General features: G+C 43.0%; 1 protein-coding gene across 1 annotated transcript in view; it reads right to left on the bottom strand.

The window, feature by feature from the left end:
* Nucleotides 1–815: 815 nt before the first annotated feature.
* GASK1B (golgi associated kinase 1B) overlaps nucleotides 816–21,777 on the bottom strand; it is an 80,193-nt gene continuing 59,231 nt past the window's right edge. Inside the window, exons 3-4 of the mRNA XM_088475352.1 lie at nucleotides 10,322–10,548; nucleotides 816–3,491 (exon numbers count right to left, since the gene is read on the bottom strand). Coding sequence (XP_088331478.1) covers nucleotides 3,284–3,491; nucleotides 10,322–10,548 — 435 coding nt within the window. The 3' untranslated portion in view covers nucleotides 816–3,283. The remainder of the gene's footprint in view (nucleotides 3,492–10,321; nucleotides 10,549–21,777) is intronic.

The raw sequence follows: 21,777 nt of genomic DNA, 5'->3' as shown, positions 1-21,777 counted from the left end.
GGATTTGAAATAAGTTCAACATAAATTGAAGTGCTACAATTTTGCATAATAAAAAGTTAAATATTACGTGCAATTTTTTTCTTGTAGATTGATTGTAAACATATCAGATGCGTTATAATCTTTAGTTAAAAATAAAAATCAAAGAACAATAAAAAACTTAAATGCAACTGTCGGTTAGCAGATACTGTATATCATGCAAAGATAAGTGAGCACACATCTGTACCTTACCCTGCAATACAGCAAAAACAAAAACCTTGCCGGGAACATTAACGTTTCCTCATGATTTAAGAGAAAATTGGCTTGCTAATGTCCTATATTAGTTAGGGAGAGAAAAAAACTAATGACACATGGTGGTAAATTTAATAGCATGCGAGTTGGAGGCAGCCACGAGATTTTGTAGATTAAGCCACGAGATTTATAGCAGCTATCAGGGGCGGAACTACCGGTGAGTTGTCTCCTCATGCTCCACCGCTCATGCTCTCTCTCCCGGGAAGAGATCTGCAAAGGTAGGTAACTCTGCATTGGTTTTAGTTCCAAATACAGTAATTAGCTCCTTATTTCACTTCCTACACAGGTTTTCATGCAGATGCTACTACTTTCATGTTTGACCTGCATAAATAATTTGAATGTAAGAAATATTGGTTGTCAGTAAATTTTTATAAAGTTGTCAATAAAAAATAATAATTACAAGTTAATAAAAAGTTAAATAAGCATAGGTATAAGCCTTTATCTTGTACAAAGGAAGTATATATTATTTTGGTCATATTTCAAAACAAACATAAAAACATAAACAGGAACAATAGGTCCCAACAAATAATTTACTTTTAGAATAAAGGTATGCTATATAGTTTTGTTTTAATAGTTTATATAGAAAACGTGATTAGTTATATGATTTTACAGCCTGTTATATATTTTTTTTAATAATACTGTTTAGTAATTGTTTTCATTGTTATGTGTTTTAGAATATTGTGAATGAAGCTTTCATTATTATGTTTCAATAGTTAATGTTAGTGCATTGAATAAACTGAGGAATATTTAGATAATTAATTTTTTTAAATATCTTTAGTGATGTTGCTGTTAATTAAATATAACCTCAATGTACAGCAAATAGGGGTGCACTCCATGACCACCACAACTACTGCCAAGAGCAATACTGCTTAAAATCGTGCTTCTTTCTCCTGTGATCCTGCAGACAAAGGGACTAATGCTGAGTCTGAACATATTTGGTACAAGATCGTATATAATGTGTTCACTAAAAAATGTAATTGCCTGTGTGTGCACAAATTGCAAAATGTATGAGGCTGTACCCATGGCATATATACCAGGTTTATGTCAGGCATAATTAGTATGTACTTATGCCCATGTTTTATAACATTTGGTTTGACAGTGAAATACGTATCAGAATTTAGAGTGAATAAAATAAAAAGCTCTAATAGAGCAGGCACAAAGGCATAGATGCATATGTGCGCGGATGGTGCGCGGAACTAATTTGCATATTTTACGCAACACAAAGTCCAACTCAGCATCAGCCAATAAAAATAAGCAGAGTGCAAATCCATCCATATCTCCCAATATAGCTCTAGGAAACATATTTCATAAAGCTCTATTTTACAGTGTACATAGGAAACATAGGCCCTCATTCAGAGCCGCTCGTAAGCGGCCGCTCGCTCGTTCTGATCGATGTTCGCACATCTGCGCATGCGTACGGATTTTAATACGCATGCGCGAACCAGTCAGTGCGGCCGAAAATCGTTTGTTCGCTATATACCGAATGCCTGCTTTTTTGAGTGACAGAAGGAGGCGTATGTGGATGGTAACAGGGGAAGGTGCTTGAAAACGAGGGTGTGGAATTAGATCGCAGGCGTGCTTAAAGGTCAAAACGGGCGTTTTAAGGGAGTGCATAATTAATACAGCAGCGTCATTGACCACGTCACTTGGGTTTTTTTTACTCCGAACTGCTCGCAAAATAGCGGTTGAAAAAACCAGCCACAAGAATAGCGAGCAGTTCATACGCTTTTCGATGTACTCGATTAATCTAATAAATAGTGGACATGACGTATGGTGTGAGCGGCAAGGGGGCGTATTTTTCAAAATTACAACCGCAAGTTTTGCTCGCTCGTTCAGACTTAGAGGCGTGAACAGACCGCAATTAGCGAACGGTTCATTTGAATAGCCACCCCTTGTTTTAGAACGAACGACCGCAAATAGCGAGCAGCTCTGAATCAGGGCCATTTTTCATAAAGCTCTGTTGTACAATGTACATAGGAAACAGATTTCATAAAGCTCTATTGTACAATGTACATAGGAAAAAAGATTTCATAAAGCTCTATTGTACAATGTACATAGGAAACAGATTTACCTTACACACATCCATAATACTTTCCAAATCTGCGAAACCATTGGTAACATTGAGTATAATCGGAGCCTCACGCACACCTGAACAGTCTGACCTTACTCAGGAATTGCTAACCTCAGCGCACGCAGTGAAAGCCCAAGCTGCGTATGGCATTGCAGAGGCTAATTTATGCACGCCCCTGTAACGGCGTTCAAATGCACTGGCACGTAAGCATTTTGCCTATCACCCCCCCATCACCTCCCACAAATGGTAATCAGCCGATTGCGTGTGTAATCGCAGTTGCGATCTGTAATGAATCAAGCCCATAGTTTGCTGTTTTAGTTTTACAAAGTCTCTAAAACCTCCTCCAAAGCTATGCATAAAGGAAGTTTTACATTGTTGAAGATAATTCAGCACTATGTGCACAGTGTACATATGGTAACACAGGCAAGGGATATATTTTCTATGTATGAAACAAATAATTTGTCGAATAAGCGTTTTGTTCATGATATGAGCTACCACGTTTAAAATATACCAAGTCACATGGAAAATGACCTCTGTCTTCCCACACATGTCCCTGGCATTCCTCTTCTCCCTAAACTATTTAGCAGTGCACTTTGTGGTGACAAAGGAATGACGTATTTAATAATCATGCCCGTGTATATGACATATTTAATAATCATGCCCGTGTATATGACATATTTAATAATCATGCCCGTGTATATGACATAAATTGCCAATCACTAATTTTTCCCTTTGTTGGTTTCAGAACTTTCAGTTTGCTACCTAAAAGATTCCACATCTGCACACCATATAGTACTTGAGCCTAGTGAAACACTTTTTAAAAATATATATATAAAAAAACTATTATATCAATGCATTTTGTGCTGTTCAAGTAAATGTAACATAACGTTTTCACTGCCTTGTTTCATGAGGTCATTTGGTCGTTTAATCAATCATTGGCAGGACTTTAAGTCCATGAGCATTGATGTAAGTGAGTAGAATTTTAGCCCTTCTCTCTATTACATCAATGAGCTTTTCCATCCCTTGGCGTCCCCCTTGACTCTCCCAGAAGATCTTGTCCAGAAAGAAAGACTGGAGGAGTTTTTCCCGTAGTCTATGACTTTTTAGCACTGACACAGCAGATTCAGGAAATCTGAAAAAAACAAGAGTTTTTGTAAGTACAAGTGAAGATGAAGTTTCACCTGATTGGTCAGAATAATTAGACAAAACTCTTTGTGCCTATTGGTTTAAAAAGCTGCACATAGCATGTACACTGTAGGTTCACTTGGACTTGTTACATTAAATAATTATTGGATTGGATCCTTGTTTGTTTATTTTTTTTAGCAATTCCTGGAAATAACAGTCTAAGGGCCTCATTTACTAACGAGTTTTATCACCAAAATGAGGGATAAATGTCACGGTGTTTGATAAATGGTGCTCCAGCCAATCAGCTCCCAACTGTCAACTGTTAGAAAAATGACAGTTGGTAGCTGATCGGCTGGAGCACCATTTATCATACACAGTCAAATGTATCACTCATTTAGGTGATACAACTCGTTAGTAAATGGGGGCCTATTATTGCTAACAATCCACATAAGCTTCCACATGTGAGCACAATAGTGTACATGCAAAGCCCCTGGTTTTAAATTCGAAAAATGATGTAGCTCAGACTAGACATTGATTTGGCTGTCATTCATTGGTTTGCTATACTAAGCCCAAATATAAAATCAAACAAAAAATAAATAATAAATAGAACAAACAAAACCATAAAATCCCCTAAATTGTATTGAAATGGAATAAGAGGGTCAGGATGGAAAAGGGTGATGACCATTTGTAATGATTATAGTACATACGCAAATTACTTGGATTTAAAGGCCTACAAGTTTGTTTAGCATATGCCCAAAGTCAGGTTCGTTACTAGGTATTTAACAATAACCATAGCCAAGTTTGTAAGGATCCCTAAATACCACCCAATGGTGAAAAATGTAACACGTGTAACTTTGACTAGGAAGATGCCCCCTCAGCTCTGAGGCCCATAGCGGCTGCACCCCATGCCCAGAGTGTATGAGAAATGAATGATTGTGTTTGTCATACTGCATTGCATTATACTGTTTATTATATTTTATATGGAAATTGTAATTCTATGCTAACGTTTCATGCACTTTTTATGTTTGTATTTGTGTTTTTGATTATGAAATATAGATATATACTGTAACATACAGTACCTCCCAATTGTCCACATTTGCATGTCGATAATCGGTCAGAGTTTCAACTAACAGTGGACATTTCCAATCACATTGGGAAGGGATTAAGGGCCTGATTCAGACCCGCTCGCGAGAGCTGAGCGCTCGCAAGCGGATCGATGGTGCCTTAGTGCGCATGCGCACGACGGAGGCTGTTCCATCGTGCGCATGCGCGAGACCCGGCTAGCGATGGGCAAGCCGTCGCTCCGGGTCTCACACCAAAGGGGGTGTGCTGTCGATGTTGATTGACAGCACGCCCCCTTTGGTGGGCATGCCGGGGGCGTGGCTGCCAGATGGAGGCATTCCCATGGGAACGCCTACCGTCTGGGTCCGGCCCCACTGACATCACTAGTGATGTCAGTGGGAGTAATTTTGGTTCTGATAGAGCCAAAATCACTCCAGGGCTTGCGGTCACCGAGACCCTACCGCAGGGTCTCGTCGCAAGCCCGATGGTCGTGATGGTCTTGACCATCGCGACCACCTTTTTGGCCACTCGCATATGCTGTGGGTGGTCACCCACAGCTATGCGAGCGGCCAGGAGGCCGCTCCAAGTTTAGGTAGGAGGGCCCTGATTCAGAGCGAGCGCTCTGGTCAGAGCGTCCGGCTCTGAATCAGGCACTAAGACAGATCAGGGCAGGGTTTGGTTAAATCGGGGGTGTGGGATATTTTTTGTCCCGATTTGGTCTGTGTAAATGTTGGGAGGCATGTATTATGTTCATTTCTAAATTTAGGTGCATTTTTCTTATACAGACATTCCTCACTTAACGACCGAGTTCCGTTCGCTAAACGAGCAATTATAAAATGAAGCTGGAAAGAAGCTGGCACATTCAACAATTGTAAATGGTAAAAATAGAGTGAAAGAGTAAGTGAAAGCATCAAAAGGATATACAGTACTATACTATATATGCATAACTATAGTACAGTTTTGTATACATGTACAGTACAGTACAATACTGTATACAGTACTGTACTGTACCTGTATACAGTATGCACAGCAATCATTTACCTGTACTGTATTGTATTATCAATAAAGATAAGGAAACTGCTTTACTTTGCATAACTTGTTTTATTTAGCTTTTTTTTTTTGCAAAACTTTTATTTTGAATAACTGTTTACTTTGCATACAGTACAGTAATTTTACATAACTCTTTACAGCACTGTACAGTACTTTGCAGAACTTGTTTGTTTAATTTTGCATAACTTTACTACGTACTACTAGTTAGACTTAGTATAACTGTTGCATACTGTACCTTTACAGAGCATAAACAAGACAATCGGCATAAAAAAAAATATAGATATGAAAAACAGACATTCTAGCCAACAAATCCTTCATCATGCAATGCGTGATCATTGGTGTCATCAGGATCTGTAAAGGGCTCTGGTAAGGGAGATGATGGCAAGGAAATGGAAGGACTTGTAGGGGCAGGGGTACTGGGTGTAGCTTTTGAGAAGAATCCTGTTAGTGTGGTCTGCTTTGTAATTTTCTTTTTTTGTCATAAATTTCACGTTAGCATTGTAAAAGTTCATTCATTTGCCGTTCCACTTTCGTGAACCTTTCAATATTTGGATACATACCCTCTAGTTGTAACATAGCCGCATTCACTTTCGAGAACACACCAGCTAACCCCTTTACTGTGAACTTCTTTTGTACTTCTTCCGTTCTTTCCTCTTCTCCCTCTTCCAACTCTTCCAGGTGCTGCTGCGCTTCCAACTCTATTAGATCTTCGTTAGATAGCTCTCCCTCGACATATTCCACTAATTCTTCAATATCTTCCACTTCAAGATCTAAATTAAGCACGTTAGCAAGTTGCACAGTTGTTTGATTTATGTCATCGACATGTTCATCTATGTCAACCACTTCAACATTATTCACAAGACTTTTTAGGCATTTTTTCCATATGCCTTGCATACAATTCTCTGTCACTTCCTCCCAAGCGGATTCTATGTTCTTTATGCACTGTAAAATGTATGATATCCAAAAATCACGAAGGGTTACTTAATCATTTTCTGTTGCCGAGACAATTTTGGAAAAAGTTGTGCGCAAATAGTATACTTTGAATTTAGCTATAGCCCCCTGATCCATTGGCTGTAAGATAGCAGTGGTGTTTTTAGGCAGATACACTACCTTTACATCTGGGTTTACATCATCAAGATGCTGGGGGTGTCCTGGGCAATTATCAAGCAGGAGGATAATTTTAAAGGGAACACCCTTGTCCAGACAATAACACTTGACCGGGGGTATGAAGCAGTTAAACCAATCCTCAAATAAAGCTTGTGATATCCATGCCTTGTTATTTGCACGTTAGTATACGGGCAGCATGTGCTTACTGACCTGCTTGAATGCACGTGGGTTCTGAGAGCAATAGATGAGCAAAGGCTTTAACTTAAACCCAGCAACAACGTGACCCTGTCCTTAAAAGCCTTGAAACCAGGCATTGTTTTAGCTTCTTTGTGTATGTACGACCTTTCGGGCATTTTATTCCGAAAAGTCCTATTTCACCCACATTGAACATTTGTGCCGGTCGGTAGCCGCCTTTCTTGATGATTTCATCAAATTGGTCAACAAAGTTTTCAGCTGCTTCTACGTCAGTACTTGCTGCCTCACCGCTGATACTGCGATTATGCAGGTTGAATCTCCCACTAAAGCGTTGAAACCATCCATGGCTTGCCGTAAATGTTTCCACTGATTCATCCTCCTCACGTGTCTTCAAAGTTTTAAAGATACTGCGTGCCTTGGCTTGAATAATTGAAAGGCTCAGTGGCATTTTTTTTTTGCATATGGTCATCAAACCATATCGCCAGTAATTTTTGCATTTCATGAATGAGGCCTTTCCGCTGCCTAGTTATTATGGCTTTAAAGCCTGTTGATGCTTTCACTGCCTCTTTCACTTTATCTTTATCCTTCAAAATTGTTGAAATGGTTGAATGTGTCAGCTCCAAGTCACCTGCTATCTCTTTAACTTTTTTCCAGCTTCATAATCACTTATGATCTTCATTTTCATGTCAAGATCAATAGCCTTCCTTTTCTTTGAGCTCCTTTTCTCTGACTTCTCCTTCTCTGAAATCTCTCTGACGCTGAGACGCCACGCACGCTGCCTGTCGATAATGAATCAGGGCGGGTCGTAACTCCGAACGGTCGCTAAAAAGTCCGTGCGGCTCGTAAGTTTCAAGCCGACGGCAACGCGCGGGTGTGGTCGTAAGTGCGAACGGTCCGTAAACAGGTAGGTCGTTAAGTGATGAATGTCTGTATTTCATTTTTTTAAACAGCCTTGGAAACTGTGTTTTGAGAGTGTTTTGAAAGTGTAGTACATGTAGTGGGATTATGTATTCAGAATTCTTGAGATTTGGGGTTTTCTGGATAAGGATTTTTATGTAATATGGATCACAATATCTGACGTGCAGAAACACAGTTATCACTGGCTTTCACAAGAGCATCACACTCTTCATTAGCTTATTTTCTAGCTTTCAGAGTCTTTTGAATAGTAGTTTACAGATAAAAGATCCAATATCTTTAATTAATATAGGGGAAAATGTATCAAAACTTTGAAAGAGATAAAGTGGAAAAGGTACCATAGCAACCAATCAGCTGCCAGATATCATTTATGTAGCACAGTCTATAAATGACAGAGGCTGATTGCTTGGTATGGCAATATCTCCACTTCATCTCTCTTGAAGGTTTGATACATCTTCTCCATAGTGAGCTAATGATGTGTGTTTAATGCAAGTCCAATAGAGAGCTGCGGGAAGACCCCATGCCCTCTCTCCCATAATACACACACAGATGGTTCAGAAACAGTCCCCCGAACACACCCAAGATGATGGGCTGAATAGCAGAAAGCTGGTGGCACCCCTGCCAACTGCTAGCCCCATGCCCACACCTGTTATTGCCACCAGTGACATCATGAGAGAAACTGCTCCTGAGTGATCCCCGATGACCGTATACACTGTGATGATCTGACAGGACCTGCTACCAATGACAGAGAAGGACAGGCTCAGGGCCCTGGGTCCAGGGCCGGCCCACCCATTACGCCAACTACGCAAGCATGTAGGGCGCCAGCGGGCAGAGGGCGCCTTCAAGCTGCAGTTCTGTTCCCGGCGCGGCCACAGACACCGAAGTGGTGAGAGAGATGATGAACCCTGGGTTCATCTCTCCACTGTCTGTAGGAAAGCTAAAAGGGGTGGTCCGGATGTGCACCGGACCACCCATTAGCCAGACCGCAGATGCACGAACACACATACTTAATGTCCGCCCGGTCAGGTACAGATTTACTGACCGGGAGGACTAATGGCTTCCTTTTGACTCAGCAGCTTAGTCAGCAGCTCCAACTCCTCTGGCTGCACAACGTGGCTTGGTGTCGTCACTCTGGCGCCGCCCATCCGCTCTCCTGCTGCCGTGATGAGGAGCTGCACACTGACGCTCATCCTAGGACGACCACATAATTTACAGTAGAAGTCAAGGTGAGCAGTCAGGCTGCCTTTCACTGCCTTAGATCCTGGAAGACGTTGGGGGAGGGGGGAAGGAGAAGGGGGTGCACTACATAAAGTGTTTGGTTTAATTACTTAATTATAAAATTATAAGTATATATATATATAATATATATATATATGTATATATGAAAGTCCCAATACCTTTTTTTTTCCAATAAATATGTTAATGTCTGGCCTTTAAAAAGATATACTAACGTGTGTGTATGCGTATTTATATATATATATATATATATATATATATATATATATATATATATACACACACACGCACATTGCTATATCTTTTTAAAGACCAGGCATTAGCATATTTAGTGGGACAAAAAGCTATTGGGAGTTTATAGAAATATATATACATATCTAATGATATATATATATATATATATATATATACACAGTATGTGTTTTCAACGTGGATTAAGTTTGTTGATATCTTGCTGTTTTTTGTTAGTTATTTAAATTTGAAGTGGACATATTTCCATGTATTTCTATCATAAAAATACATAGAAATGCATGCACACAGGCATCTAAACAGTGCGGGGAGAATTTCTGTGGGGAGCCCATAATCTCCAGGAGTGCTGAGCACGCCCCCACAGTGACGAAACGGTGGTGTAAGGCAAGGCCATACCCCTGTCACGAGGCCAAGCGCCCTTAGCAGACGGTGCACACTGTGTCACGAGTTCACAACATTAAGTGTATGTCACATGGGTAAGCAGTACCAACGGTACCACGCCCCTTTCCTTTTTCGGGCTTGTGACTTCGGTACACGCAAAGTCCACCAAGGGGCACCAAAATCTATCTTCGCTTACCAAAAATATAAGGCTCGGGCCGGCCCTACCTGGGTCAGACTTACACCACACAGACCACAGGGGGCATCATCAGTTACACCTGCTGATCCACTGGTACGTTTCAGGGACCACGGATAGACAGGGTAAAGAAGTGGGAAAGAGAGATGATGAGAAGGGGCAGAGAGAGGAAGGCAGCAATCCAACTCACAGGCACAGAAATTTGAAATACTGTAATGTTTCTCCATAGGGAAATATGACATTGGGGTATTCAGCAAATGCACTAACGTACTGCACTACAGAGTACAATTACAATATAGATCTAGCTATTTACTGTACTGTAGTCTACTCTCCACAGATAAATGAACTGAATGAAAACTTATTTCATACTAAATTACACCCACCCTCATGTCCGCCTTCCCACCAACCCATCCTCACATCCGCCTATCCCCTCCACCTGCAATACTTACTCTTTTATTCCTTCCAGCAATTTAAAATCCAAATTATCTTCGCTTCTATCAAAATATCCTTTGTTATTAATAAAAACCAAGTGGCGAGGGTTAATCTTCCTTTGTACGATATTTGTCAGGTCTATACTGTGAGGGGCGTCACACTTCAGGTGTAACCCTTCCTGCACACACCTGTCTTCTTTGCGAGGTCTGAAGCCACAGCAGTGTTTATCGAGATGGATGTAGACCTGTATAGAAACCACAGAGAAATATTTCTATGAAATTGATGAATAAACAAAGCTCTCATTATCCATAAACAAATGCCAATAAATGGTATACAGTTTTCATAATGCTAGTGTCACAATGGCAAGTCTTCAGCTGCAGATTTACCACATCAAAAATTCAGAGTTGTATTCATGAAGGATTTATGAGAAATTTTTCTCTAGACATTTTCCAGTGCTGAAAGTTTTAATAGTTCTGCATTTCCCAATAGTGTTTTCTTCACTGGACCTGATTCCGAGTTGGGAAAAAAGTAACTGTGCACCCGGACAAGCCATGTTGCAATGTAAGAGGTGCAAATCATACTTTGTTATTGAATGTCTGGTAAATACTGTCTGCTGTTGCCAGGGGCACAGAGAGGGGGGGGAGCGGGTACTATTTACCGACGCTGCCCCCCTCCTCCCTGTCAGCTGAGCAGCCCAGCACACACTGCAAAGGGAGACTGCTTGCTACAGCAGCAGTCTCCTCTGCCTGTGGGGGGGGAGCGATCATCCCGCTTGCGCCCCCCCCCTGGATATGCGCTGGGCTGAGGGCCTCACAGCGGCGCTGCAACAATGTTTTTTTATGCTTAAAGGAACGTGGCAATGCCTGCCACGGTTAGGCCATGCCCCCTTCACCCGAGCCCGGCTATTGACAGCCCTGGCTGTTGCATGTTGCCACATATGCTAGTCAGCAATTTAGATGTGATTTTGGGCAGGTCTCTCTCACTAGTGCCACCACTGTCAGATCTCTGTGACAGAAGAATGCCATACTACAGCACCCGGCTTCTGTCACTGAGAAAGGGCCGGCATTTTGGTGTCACCCCCATCCGATGGTGACACCCATGTGAGGCCAGCACCCCCTGAACCTCCATAGTGATGCCACAGGTCGGAATCCCGCTTCCTGACCACTGACATCCCAACGGTAAGTGTTAGGCTTAGGGTAGGGGTTAGGGTTAGGCACTAGGGGGAGGTTTAGGGTTAGGCTGCAGAGGGGGGGGTTAGTGTTAGGCTGTGGGAGGGGAGGGTTAAGCTGTGGGAAAGGTGGGTTAGGGTTAGGGGTTATGACACTTACCTGCATGCGTCATGATTCTGACTGTCGGGATGCTGCTGTCGGTATTCTGCCCACAAGTATCCCAACCGCCGGGATCCTGTACCCAACCCTCTCTCTTATCTAAATCTTCCTGCAAATTTTAACTTTGCCCCATCTGCAGTGCGACATGGTTTTACCAAGGTGCATAGTTACTTGCTCTCTCTTGCTTTATTACCACCTCTGAATCAGGCCCTAAATCACTGTTAGCAAAGAACAGTCTCTGGTGTGACATCCTCCAAAAACATTTGATGGATATTTACTGAAAAAATTATTTTATTTGCTGCAGAAAAAATTTCAGTGTGGCACTACCATTAGAATAGAGGGCCTGATTCACTAAGGAATGCAAATGTGAATGCAATAGTGATTACGCACGCAGTTCAACTGCAATAGTATGCTAATTCATTGCAATCGCAATGCCACCGCAGCACAACATAAGGACACCCACTTTACCTTACACACATACGTAATGTTTACCAAGACTGCAAAACCATCGGTACAATCGAGTACCATCATAGACTCACGCACACTTGCACAAGCTCTGACCTTACTCAGAAATTCCACGCACGATATCAGGCCTCAGGCTGCATAGGGCATCGCAGTGGATAATTTATGCACGCCCCTGCAATGGCGTTCAAACGCACTGGCACTCCTGCGTTCGGCCGATTACCCCCCCCCCATTACCACCCACATATGGCACTTCTTGTCAATCACTCTGCAATGGGTCTGTGTAGTCACTGCGATCACAGGGGGTCATTCAGACCCGTTCGCGAGCGGCAGGACGCTCGCAAGTGGGTCGATGTTCCCCACTGCGCATGCGTACGACGGAGGGAGCTCCGTCGTGCGCATGCGCGAGACCCGGCGAGAGACGGGCTCACCATTGCTCCGGGTCTCGCACCAAAGGGGACGTGCTGTCGATGTTGATTGACAGCACGCCCCCTTTGGTGGGCGTGCCGGGGGCATGGCTGCCAGACGGAGGCGTTCCCATGGGAACGCCTACCGTCTCAAGCCGGCCCCACTGACATCACTAGTGATGTCAGTGGGAGTGATTTTGGCTCTGATAGAGCCAAAATCACTCCAGGGCTTGCGGCAGCAAGACCCTACCGCAGCAAGCCCGATGATCGCGATGGTCAAGACCATCGCGACCATCATCATGGACGCTCGCTGTAGCTATGCGAGCGTCCATGAGCACGCTCCAAAAAAAGGTAGGAGGGCCCTGATTCAGAGCGAGCACTCTGGTCAGAGCGTTCAGCTCTGAATCAGGCCCACAGTCCCAAATGCAATGGCTAGTTTGAGCACGTGCAATGCATAAGCAGTATGCAACAATCGGCCGATTGCGTGCATGTTAGCAACTGCGTTCCTTGCTGAATCAGACACAATTAGAAGTATCATGCAACTCAAAATGCACACATAAAGACACAATTTGTATATTGATGGAGAGACAGAAGGGGGATTAGGGCTGGAGAGACAGAAGGGAGCTGGAGAGAGTACAGTGTAACAGCCTAATTCAGGAGATTTCAGAGAAATTTCCTGCAGAAAGCTCATTAGCACTGCAGATCGCGGTCCACATTATTATCATTGGGATATATGGTCTGATTCTTATGTACCAAACTCCGAAAAGCAAAGCTTTTTGCAGTTTGGCCATGTAGGTTTGCACCATACTCAGTTGACGTAAACTGCTGTAAGCAGATTCCTGAATCTGACCCTGTGCACATGTGCAGTATCAGTTTCCCTGGAGGAGTCTTTCACAAATGTGAAAGACTCCTCCACTATGCCGGGGTAGTAACTTGCATGGACAGCCGTTGTCACTACCGCTGTTCCTGCGAGTTGATTACATAGCAGGAATATTTTCTTTCAAAATTAACATATTAGCCCCTTAGTTATTAAATATGGGCACTATATATATATATATATATATATATATATATATATATATATATATATATATATATATATTAGGGATGTGCAGGCTCGGATAGGTTCGAGTTTGCACGTTGAGTTCGGAACTCAGAAAGAGGTAAAACGTCATCTTGCATGGACGAACATCATCATTCCTGGACAAAATAAAATAATATGTTTCATAGGGTTGGCTATGGTATGCCGACAGTCGAGATCCCAGCTGTCAGAATCCTGACACCGGCAACCCTAACCTCCCCACTAGTGCCTGAACCTAACCTACCCTCCCTGTACCCTAAACCTAACCCTCCCCCCTTAGTGCCTAACCCTAACCCTCCCCCTAGTGCCAAACCCATAAACCTAACCCTCCCCCCCTCCCCGCTACTTACCTTCGGTATTATGGCGGTCGGGATGCCGGAATCGGTATTGTGAGAGGCGTCAGGATTCCGGCGCCGGTAATATCAGCGCCGGCATCGTGGCCACCGGGATATTGACTGTATCCCATTTTATATTATCCAAAGGTTTCTATGGTCCTCGTGTCATTGTATGATGCAGTCATATAACAATATTTTCATTTTTAAAAACATCTTGTGGAAGTGTCATGGGCATGTAGCCAGAGTTGTGGTTGCGTCTGAGTCGTGCGTATGATGATGGGACGCCTATTTTAGATGGATCTCCTGCATCCAGCATAGGGTAGGTGTAAGTCCTGATACTCAGGGCCGTAACTAGGGTTGTGCAAGCGGTGCCGCCACACAGAGCAGAGGGCTGTGTGGGCGGCACTGTCGTTGCATCACGCCCCTTGCTTTGGCTAGCATGGTGTCTAGAACAGCACCCTGCAGCCACTATCCTTTGAATGCTCCAAGCATGCACCATGACGTCTGTGCAGACACTCGGACCATCCTCAGGATGCTCCAGGCGTGTTGCACTTCCTCAGGATGCTCCAGGCGCTGTTGGCTCATCGTCAGGAGACTGGGCCATTGCAGAGCACACTGCTGCCCTGTTACAGCACTGCTGATGCTAATGATGACGGCTACGCTAGTGGTCGGAAGTGTGATGCATAGACCTGAATAATTATCTTCATTTTGATTACACACAGAGCTGTGTTTATTTCTGAATCAGGACCTTAACCTTTTTCACTTTTGTTTTAAAATTTCTTCCCAGAATACATGCTTATCAGATATCCAGAATAATAAAGATGAAAAGATAATGATGGTGAATAAGATGTAGTTAGATCATTCCCCACATAAACAGCTGGGAAATTGACTGAATCAAGTTCCCTGCTTGATCTCGGCCACCACCCTGGCAACGCTATGTTTAGTTTGGAGAACATAAAAGTATGATGCCACTGCTAAATATAGGTTCTAAAGCCAGACAGAACAAGGTCTTTTCCTAGATGATGAGGCAGTGTGACACAACCACAAACATTCTCTCATCCGCTGTCTGAAGCTAAATTGCTCTATAACAAAAAGCAACCAGCTTCACTCTACATAAAAATATATTTATTATATCCCCACCAGTGCTTGTTTCATGTAACTGTGTGCCTGTCGGAGACATTAGAAGGTCACGGAGATAGCAAAATAACAGAAAAAAAGCATATTCCCCAAATTAGTTCATTTAGAGAAACTGTTCCTAAACTGCTCGTCCCCCCCAGGGATACCGGGTCTGATGAGATTTGTAAAATAAGCTCCTGCATTAGCTTCCAAGCTTATGTTTTGCTATGAAACTCACAGTAGAATCTATTCTGTCTATCAGAGCTTTGCGGCATGTCCAGGTGTCTATTATAGATGTGTTCTATCATAGTTTGTATCCCAAAGCATGCAAGTATCTTTAATCACAAGTACTGCAATGTGTCTCTTTTTTTATATATAACAATGCTAGAAGCATAGAATCTCAAGCTCTCCAGCTGTTCTTAAACCCAATGTGATCTGCCAGCTGGATGGAGTATTATGCTGGGAGTAATAAGTCAACAACAGCTGGAGAGGCAAAATTTGTTGAATGTACCAAAATGTCCTTTTGCATTTTAATAAAGCTACAGTATCCAATTCAGGAGTAATTACCTAGAAAGCACAAATATCTGACATTTTTACCAATGTGAACTTCCCCATTGAAAATCACCAGACACTTATTTTAAATTGGAAAAAAATGTCTACCATAATTGCAGTCAAAAATATATTTCCCAATATAGCCTCCAGCTGTCAACTTACCTTTTCCCAGGACAACATACTGGTGAGTGTAATAATGTGCAGTCCATTAAATATTGGCATAGCGCACTAATCATCTTCCTTGTCCCCTTGTTCCTTGTCTTCCTATACCATGACATAAGCCCACAACATGATCACAAAATCCTGCTACATTTGCATAATCACTTTATTAGATTCTACTTTCCATAGCAAACATAATAATCCTAGATGCACCACTATAAGTAGTGACTTTATTTGCCTGCTCTCCTAGAATGTCCAGGAGTTCTCCCGGGCTCTCAGGAGAGAAGCACAGGAGTAACAAGGACGGGGCGAGCTACGCTCTGAAGCTGACGAACAGAGTAGGCGCCACCGCTACGGTGAAGAGCAGCTGAAGATCCAGGTTAGTGTGGCTGCTGATGAGACCAGGCGGGGGGAGGTGCTGACTGAGGCAATGAATAGACATACGGAAGGGTGAGCTAACTGGGGTAGTGGATAGACACAGGGGAGGGGGAGCTGACTGGGGCAATGGATAGACACAGGGGAGTGGGAGCTGAGGGGGTTGGTGACTGAAGTAATGGGTAGACATGGGAGAGGAGCTGAGGAGGGGTGGCTGACTGAGGCACTGAATAGACACAGGGGAGAGGAGCTGAGGAGGGGTGGCTGACTGAGGCACTGAATAGACACAGGGGAGAGGAGCTGAGGGGGTGCTGACAAAGGCAATGGATAAACACAGGTGGGAGAGCTGAGGGGGGGTGCTGACTGAGGGACTGGATAGACACAGGGGAGACGGAGCAGATTTTACCTAGGGGCTGCAGTATTGCCACTTCCCCCCTAGTAAAATCCCCACCTCAGTGAGCCAGTTGCAGTGACTGCAAATGCAGCAGGAGGCATCTGTAGGAAATAGATGTCTCATGCATGTATCTATGATCCGAGTGCTGTGTCCTAACATGTGGCATCAGAGTGATAAAACTTGCTTGGTGTGATAATACTGCTCCAGCCAATCAGCTCCCAACTGCCATCTGTTTGAAAAATGACAGTTGGGAGCTGATTGGCTGGAGCACCATTTATCATACACAGCGAGTTTTATCACTCATTTCGAGTGATAAAACTCGTTGATAAATAAGGCCCTCTGTGTGCAAATAACTAAAGCTGGGAACACACTAGACGATTTTTTTGACAAATACTCAAAATCGTCTAGTGTGTACCCGCTATGTCGGGTGGTGCGCTCTCCCATGGTGTCGCCAGCTGCATCGTAGGTCGACCCTACATGCAGGCCAACCTGATAATGCAGCTGATGACCCCATGCAGCGGGATGTGGTAGGTTTTGACATATCGGGTGGTCGGGCACCGGATCGTCTAGTGTGTACCGGCCACCCGATATGTCAGCCCATCGTTTGGTGTGTACCCAGTTTTAGACGCGTATGTAGTAGAAAATCATCGCTCCACTGCGTCCACAAATGGCAGTGCATGCAACTCATAGATTGCAACTCATAGGCCCACAGATTCGGATTTTGTAACTAATTTAGAGCCCTAATAACATTTTAGTAACATTTACCAGGCTATAATGCAGCATTAGTAACTCATTAGTTAATAAATCACTTCTGTTTAGCCTCTTTGTGTCTGTAACTTATTAGCTCATAAATAAAGTTTGTATCACTACTGAAAAAAAGGTCGAGATTTAATTGATTTTTCAGAACATCACAAACAATTCCTAGACCTGAGGAATGTGACTGAAAGGTGAGGAATGCTATAACTATTGACCAATGTTACTCATTACACATACTGAGGTCTCAGGGCTACCTATGTGAATACAAAGCACACATTGCAATCATAATGAGATTTGTATACTGTAGGATAGAAAAAATATCATTGTGGGCTTTGGGCCTGAATCTGAGTAGTTAATAAAGCAAGAGCAAGTAACTTTGCACTTGGACATACCATGTAGTAATGTAGGGGTGCAAATACATACATTGTTTTGATTACAGGGCAAATACTGGCTGCTTTTGCATGTAGCCCACAAATACTGCACAGCTTTATTATTACACTGCAATTTAGATGTCAGTTTGGACACCTCCCTCCCAAATCTAAATCTCTCTGCACATTTTAAATCTGCCCAACTGCAGTGCAGCATGATTTCACCAAGGTGCCCAGTTACTTACTCTTTCTTGCTTTATTGCAAACTCCGAATCAGGCCCTTTATTCTGAGTGAGTAGTAAACACGATCTGTGTTTTTTTGCCACAAGTTTCATTTTTCCTTAACGCTTATGTGAATTTTTTCACAGTACACATTTTGTTTTTTGCTATACAACTGCAGTGCGACTAGGTATAAAATATTATTATTAACTGTTATTATTATTATTATTATTATTATTATTATTATTATTATAAAATATTCCAAAAAGTAATATAAGGGTGACGCAAAAAAAAAAAAGAATCCTCTCTCTGCAGCCTAAAGAGAAAATGCATGTAGCCATAGGGATCATTGTGCCTTATAACCAATGCAGGGAACTGATACTAATGATCCCATTTCAATGTATAAATCTCTGATTATTTTGTATATAACAGCTTTATAATTTGGGTAAGGTGCAATCAGGGAGATTGCTGGACTCTTCAGGGAGTCAGGGAGATTACTGCTATTTCAGGGAGTCTCCTGTAGGCAAGTATGGCTCTAAACAATCTCTTAAGGTGCATACACACACACAACGATTTTTTTAATGATTATCGTTAAACGATATCGTTTAACGATAATCATTTGAAAAAATCGTTCACTTTCTGAGTCAAACGATGAACGATTATCGTTCATGCGCGTTCACGTTTGTAGTTTGTCGTTTGTAGTTTGTAGTTCAGTCAGACTTGTCAACTCAACGATTTTCATTAAGGGAATATGCAAAAATCGTTTGTAGTTCATAAAAATCGTTCATTACATTTAAATGAACATAGTAAATGAACAACTTTAGTAAACGATTTTAGTTAATTTTTTCAAGGTAGAAAATCGTTTACTAAAATCGTTCATTAACTCAATCGTTGTGTGTGTATGCAGCTTTACTCCCTATAAAGAAGAGCTATTCAGTGTTCTGGGACTGTTTAGGAAGACATCACATCCTCATAACAAGTATGGCCAACACCTCTTACTCGCTGAAGGCAATGTGAGCTGCAGCAGCAAAATGGGATTGACCTAAGATGTGTAAATAAATAATTAAAATATTTTAATTAAATTCATTGTCATTTTACACATTAGAATATTGTCACTGATAAACAAATTTAATAACAAACACATTATCGCTAGTAAAAACAATAAATTGATAAAATTATTAAAAAATCATTTCTAAAACCAGTACCACAAGATAATTATGGTAATAAACTGAAGAACCATAAAAATAAAGCATAAAATTCAAAAATAAAAGGTTTCACTTAGAAACTGCTGCTTCCTCAGGTAGTGAACAGTGAACAACTGTGTATGTCTAGTAGGCGGAGACCTAACCAGGAATGGGCGTGCAGAAACAGACAGTGGGTATGCGTACAAGAGCAGTGTGTGTACAGAGGTGGTCACAGTACAGTAAGGGATAAATTTACTAAAGTGAGAGTTTTTAGAAGTGAGTTTTAGAAGTGATGTTGCCCATAGCAACCAATCAGGTTCTACTTAACATTTAGCTAGCACCTCCTAGAAGATAATCGTTAAAATCTGATTGGTTGCTATGGGCAACATCACTTTTAAAACTCACTTCTAAAAACTCTACCTTTAGTAAATTTACCCCTAAGAGTGTGTTGTGGACATGTAGACAGAGCCGGCCCTAACCAATTAGGTGCCCTAGGCAAGATTTTGGCTGGTGCCCCCAGCAGATAATTCCAGGTTCTCCCCTCACAGCACCCCTCTCCCCTTACAGCATACTGCTATAACTAAAGAAAAAAGGGAAGGCATTCTATAGGGCACATTCTCCCCTCACAGCACTCCTCTTCCCTCACTGCACAGCACCCTCCACCCAACACAGTACCTCTAACAGCACAGATTACAGCAGAGCACCCCTCACCCAGCACAGCACCCCTCACAGCACAGATTACAGCACAGCACCCCTCACCCATCTCAGCACCCATCACCCAGCACAGTACCCCTCACAGTTCAGATTGCAGCACATCACCTGTCACCCAGCACAGTACAGATTACAGCACCCCTCACCCAGCATAGCACCCATCCCCCATCACAGTACCCCTCATAGCACCCATCACAGTACCCCTCACAGTACAGATTACAGCACCCCTCACCCGGCACAGCACCCATCACCCAGCACAGTACCCCTCACAGTTCAGATTGCAGCACATCACCTGTCACCCAGCACAGTACCCCTCATAGCACTCATCACAGTACCCCTCACAGAACAGATTACAGCACCACTCACCCAGCACAGCATCCGTCACGGGCAAGTATGGGCAGGGTCCTGCAGCTCCGCACATGTTATATGGATTCCTCTGCAGCTGCTCAGTGCTCAGCCTCGGCTCAGGCAGAAAGTGAAAGTAAACACACTTCCTGCCTGTCTGAGACTGAGCTCCGGCTCTGTGTTCAGCTGCTGCAGCCTCCTGACTAGGGCCGGCAATAGAAATCTTGGGGCCCGGTACACTGGTTTGGGGCCCCTTCCCGCCACCTCAACCACCACCACCCTCGATCCTGCGCACACAGGGTCTGCTTCAGGGATGGACGAATTTATAGAGCTGCACACAAACGGCTGTGCAAATCCGTCCATCTCAGATGCAAATGCATCCCAGTACTGGGTATTTGTGATCCCAGTACTGCGATTGACATCCCAGGCTGGGATCTCCATCGCGACCAAAGGTCGCGATGTTTGCTCCTTTGGTCAGGCTGCAGGAGTGGATACTTCCAGCAGCCTGGTTGGCGCCTGGACACATATAAGGCCAGGAATCTGCGTCCGCCGACGCAGATCCAGGTCTCATCCCTCCCAGGAAATGGGGACACCAGGCCCCCCTTTCCGGGAATGGTGACCAGCCACGCCTCTGTCCCGCCCCCAAAAGGCAGCAGCATGTCAGTCATGCTGTAGCCTGGGGAAGGGGTCCGTGAGCTTAATTGCAGGACCCGTTTTGAACATGCGCAGACCAGGTCCTGCACAGACGCAGACAAGAAATATCAGAGATGTACATGCATCATCAGATGAACATACATCTCTGAATCAGGCCCACAGTCCACCACTATCTTTGCAATATACATGACTTAACAAATGCAACACATAGGACAGCACAGACGGTGTAATGGTTAGCGTTACTGCAATGAGGTCATGAGTTCAATTCCCACCATGGCCCTAACTGTGTGGAGTTTGTATATTCTCCCTGTGCTTGCGTGGGTTTCCTCCAGGTACTCCGGTTTCCTCCCACACTCCAAAAATATACTGGTAGGTTAATTGGTTCCCCCCACCGTGTTTGTGCGCATGTGATGGGGAATATAGATTGTAAGCTCCACTAGGGCAGTGACTGATGTTAATGGCCTAATATTCTCTCTGTAAAGCGTTGCGGAATATGTGCTCACCATATATATATATATATATATATATATATATATATACCAGCATGCACTCAGTCAATGTCGATAATGCTCCGGTGCCCTTCCAGAAGAGGGAAGTATAGTATGTAGAAAGCGGACGGCACTCGTGGAGCCTCAATGCAAAAATGACGATGAAGCAACTGTGCTGAAGGCACAGTTGCTTCATCGTCGTTTTTGCTTTGAGTCTCCACGAGTGCCATCCGCTTTCTACATACTACATATATATATATATATATATATATATATATAGTGCTATTTTCTAGAAAAATAGGTTCAGGAACTCGTTGGGGGTGGGCAGAGCTGCAGATGTGGGTGGCGCTATAGTGGGGGTGGGGCATCAATTCGTAAGTAAACAAATTTAAAGACAAATTGTCAAAGTTTGGGCTGTGGTGGTGTTATAACATGTTGATCAAAATTTAACCAGACCCAACCTTGTCCAAGTCATAACTGTACACCTACATTCTACATTTTTGGTGATTTAAAATTATATAGGAAATCACTGCCTGTGT

This window comes from Taudactylus pleione, unplaced genomic scaffold (genome assembly GCF_031769625.1).
Source record: "Taudactylus pleione unplaced genomic scaffold, aTauple2 ptg000170l, whole genome shotgun sequence".
NCBI lineage: Eukaryota > Metazoa > Chordata > Amphibia > Anura > Myobatrachidae > Taudactylus > Taudactylus pleione.
This window is presented reverse-complemented; position numbering and strand designations above follow the sequence as displayed.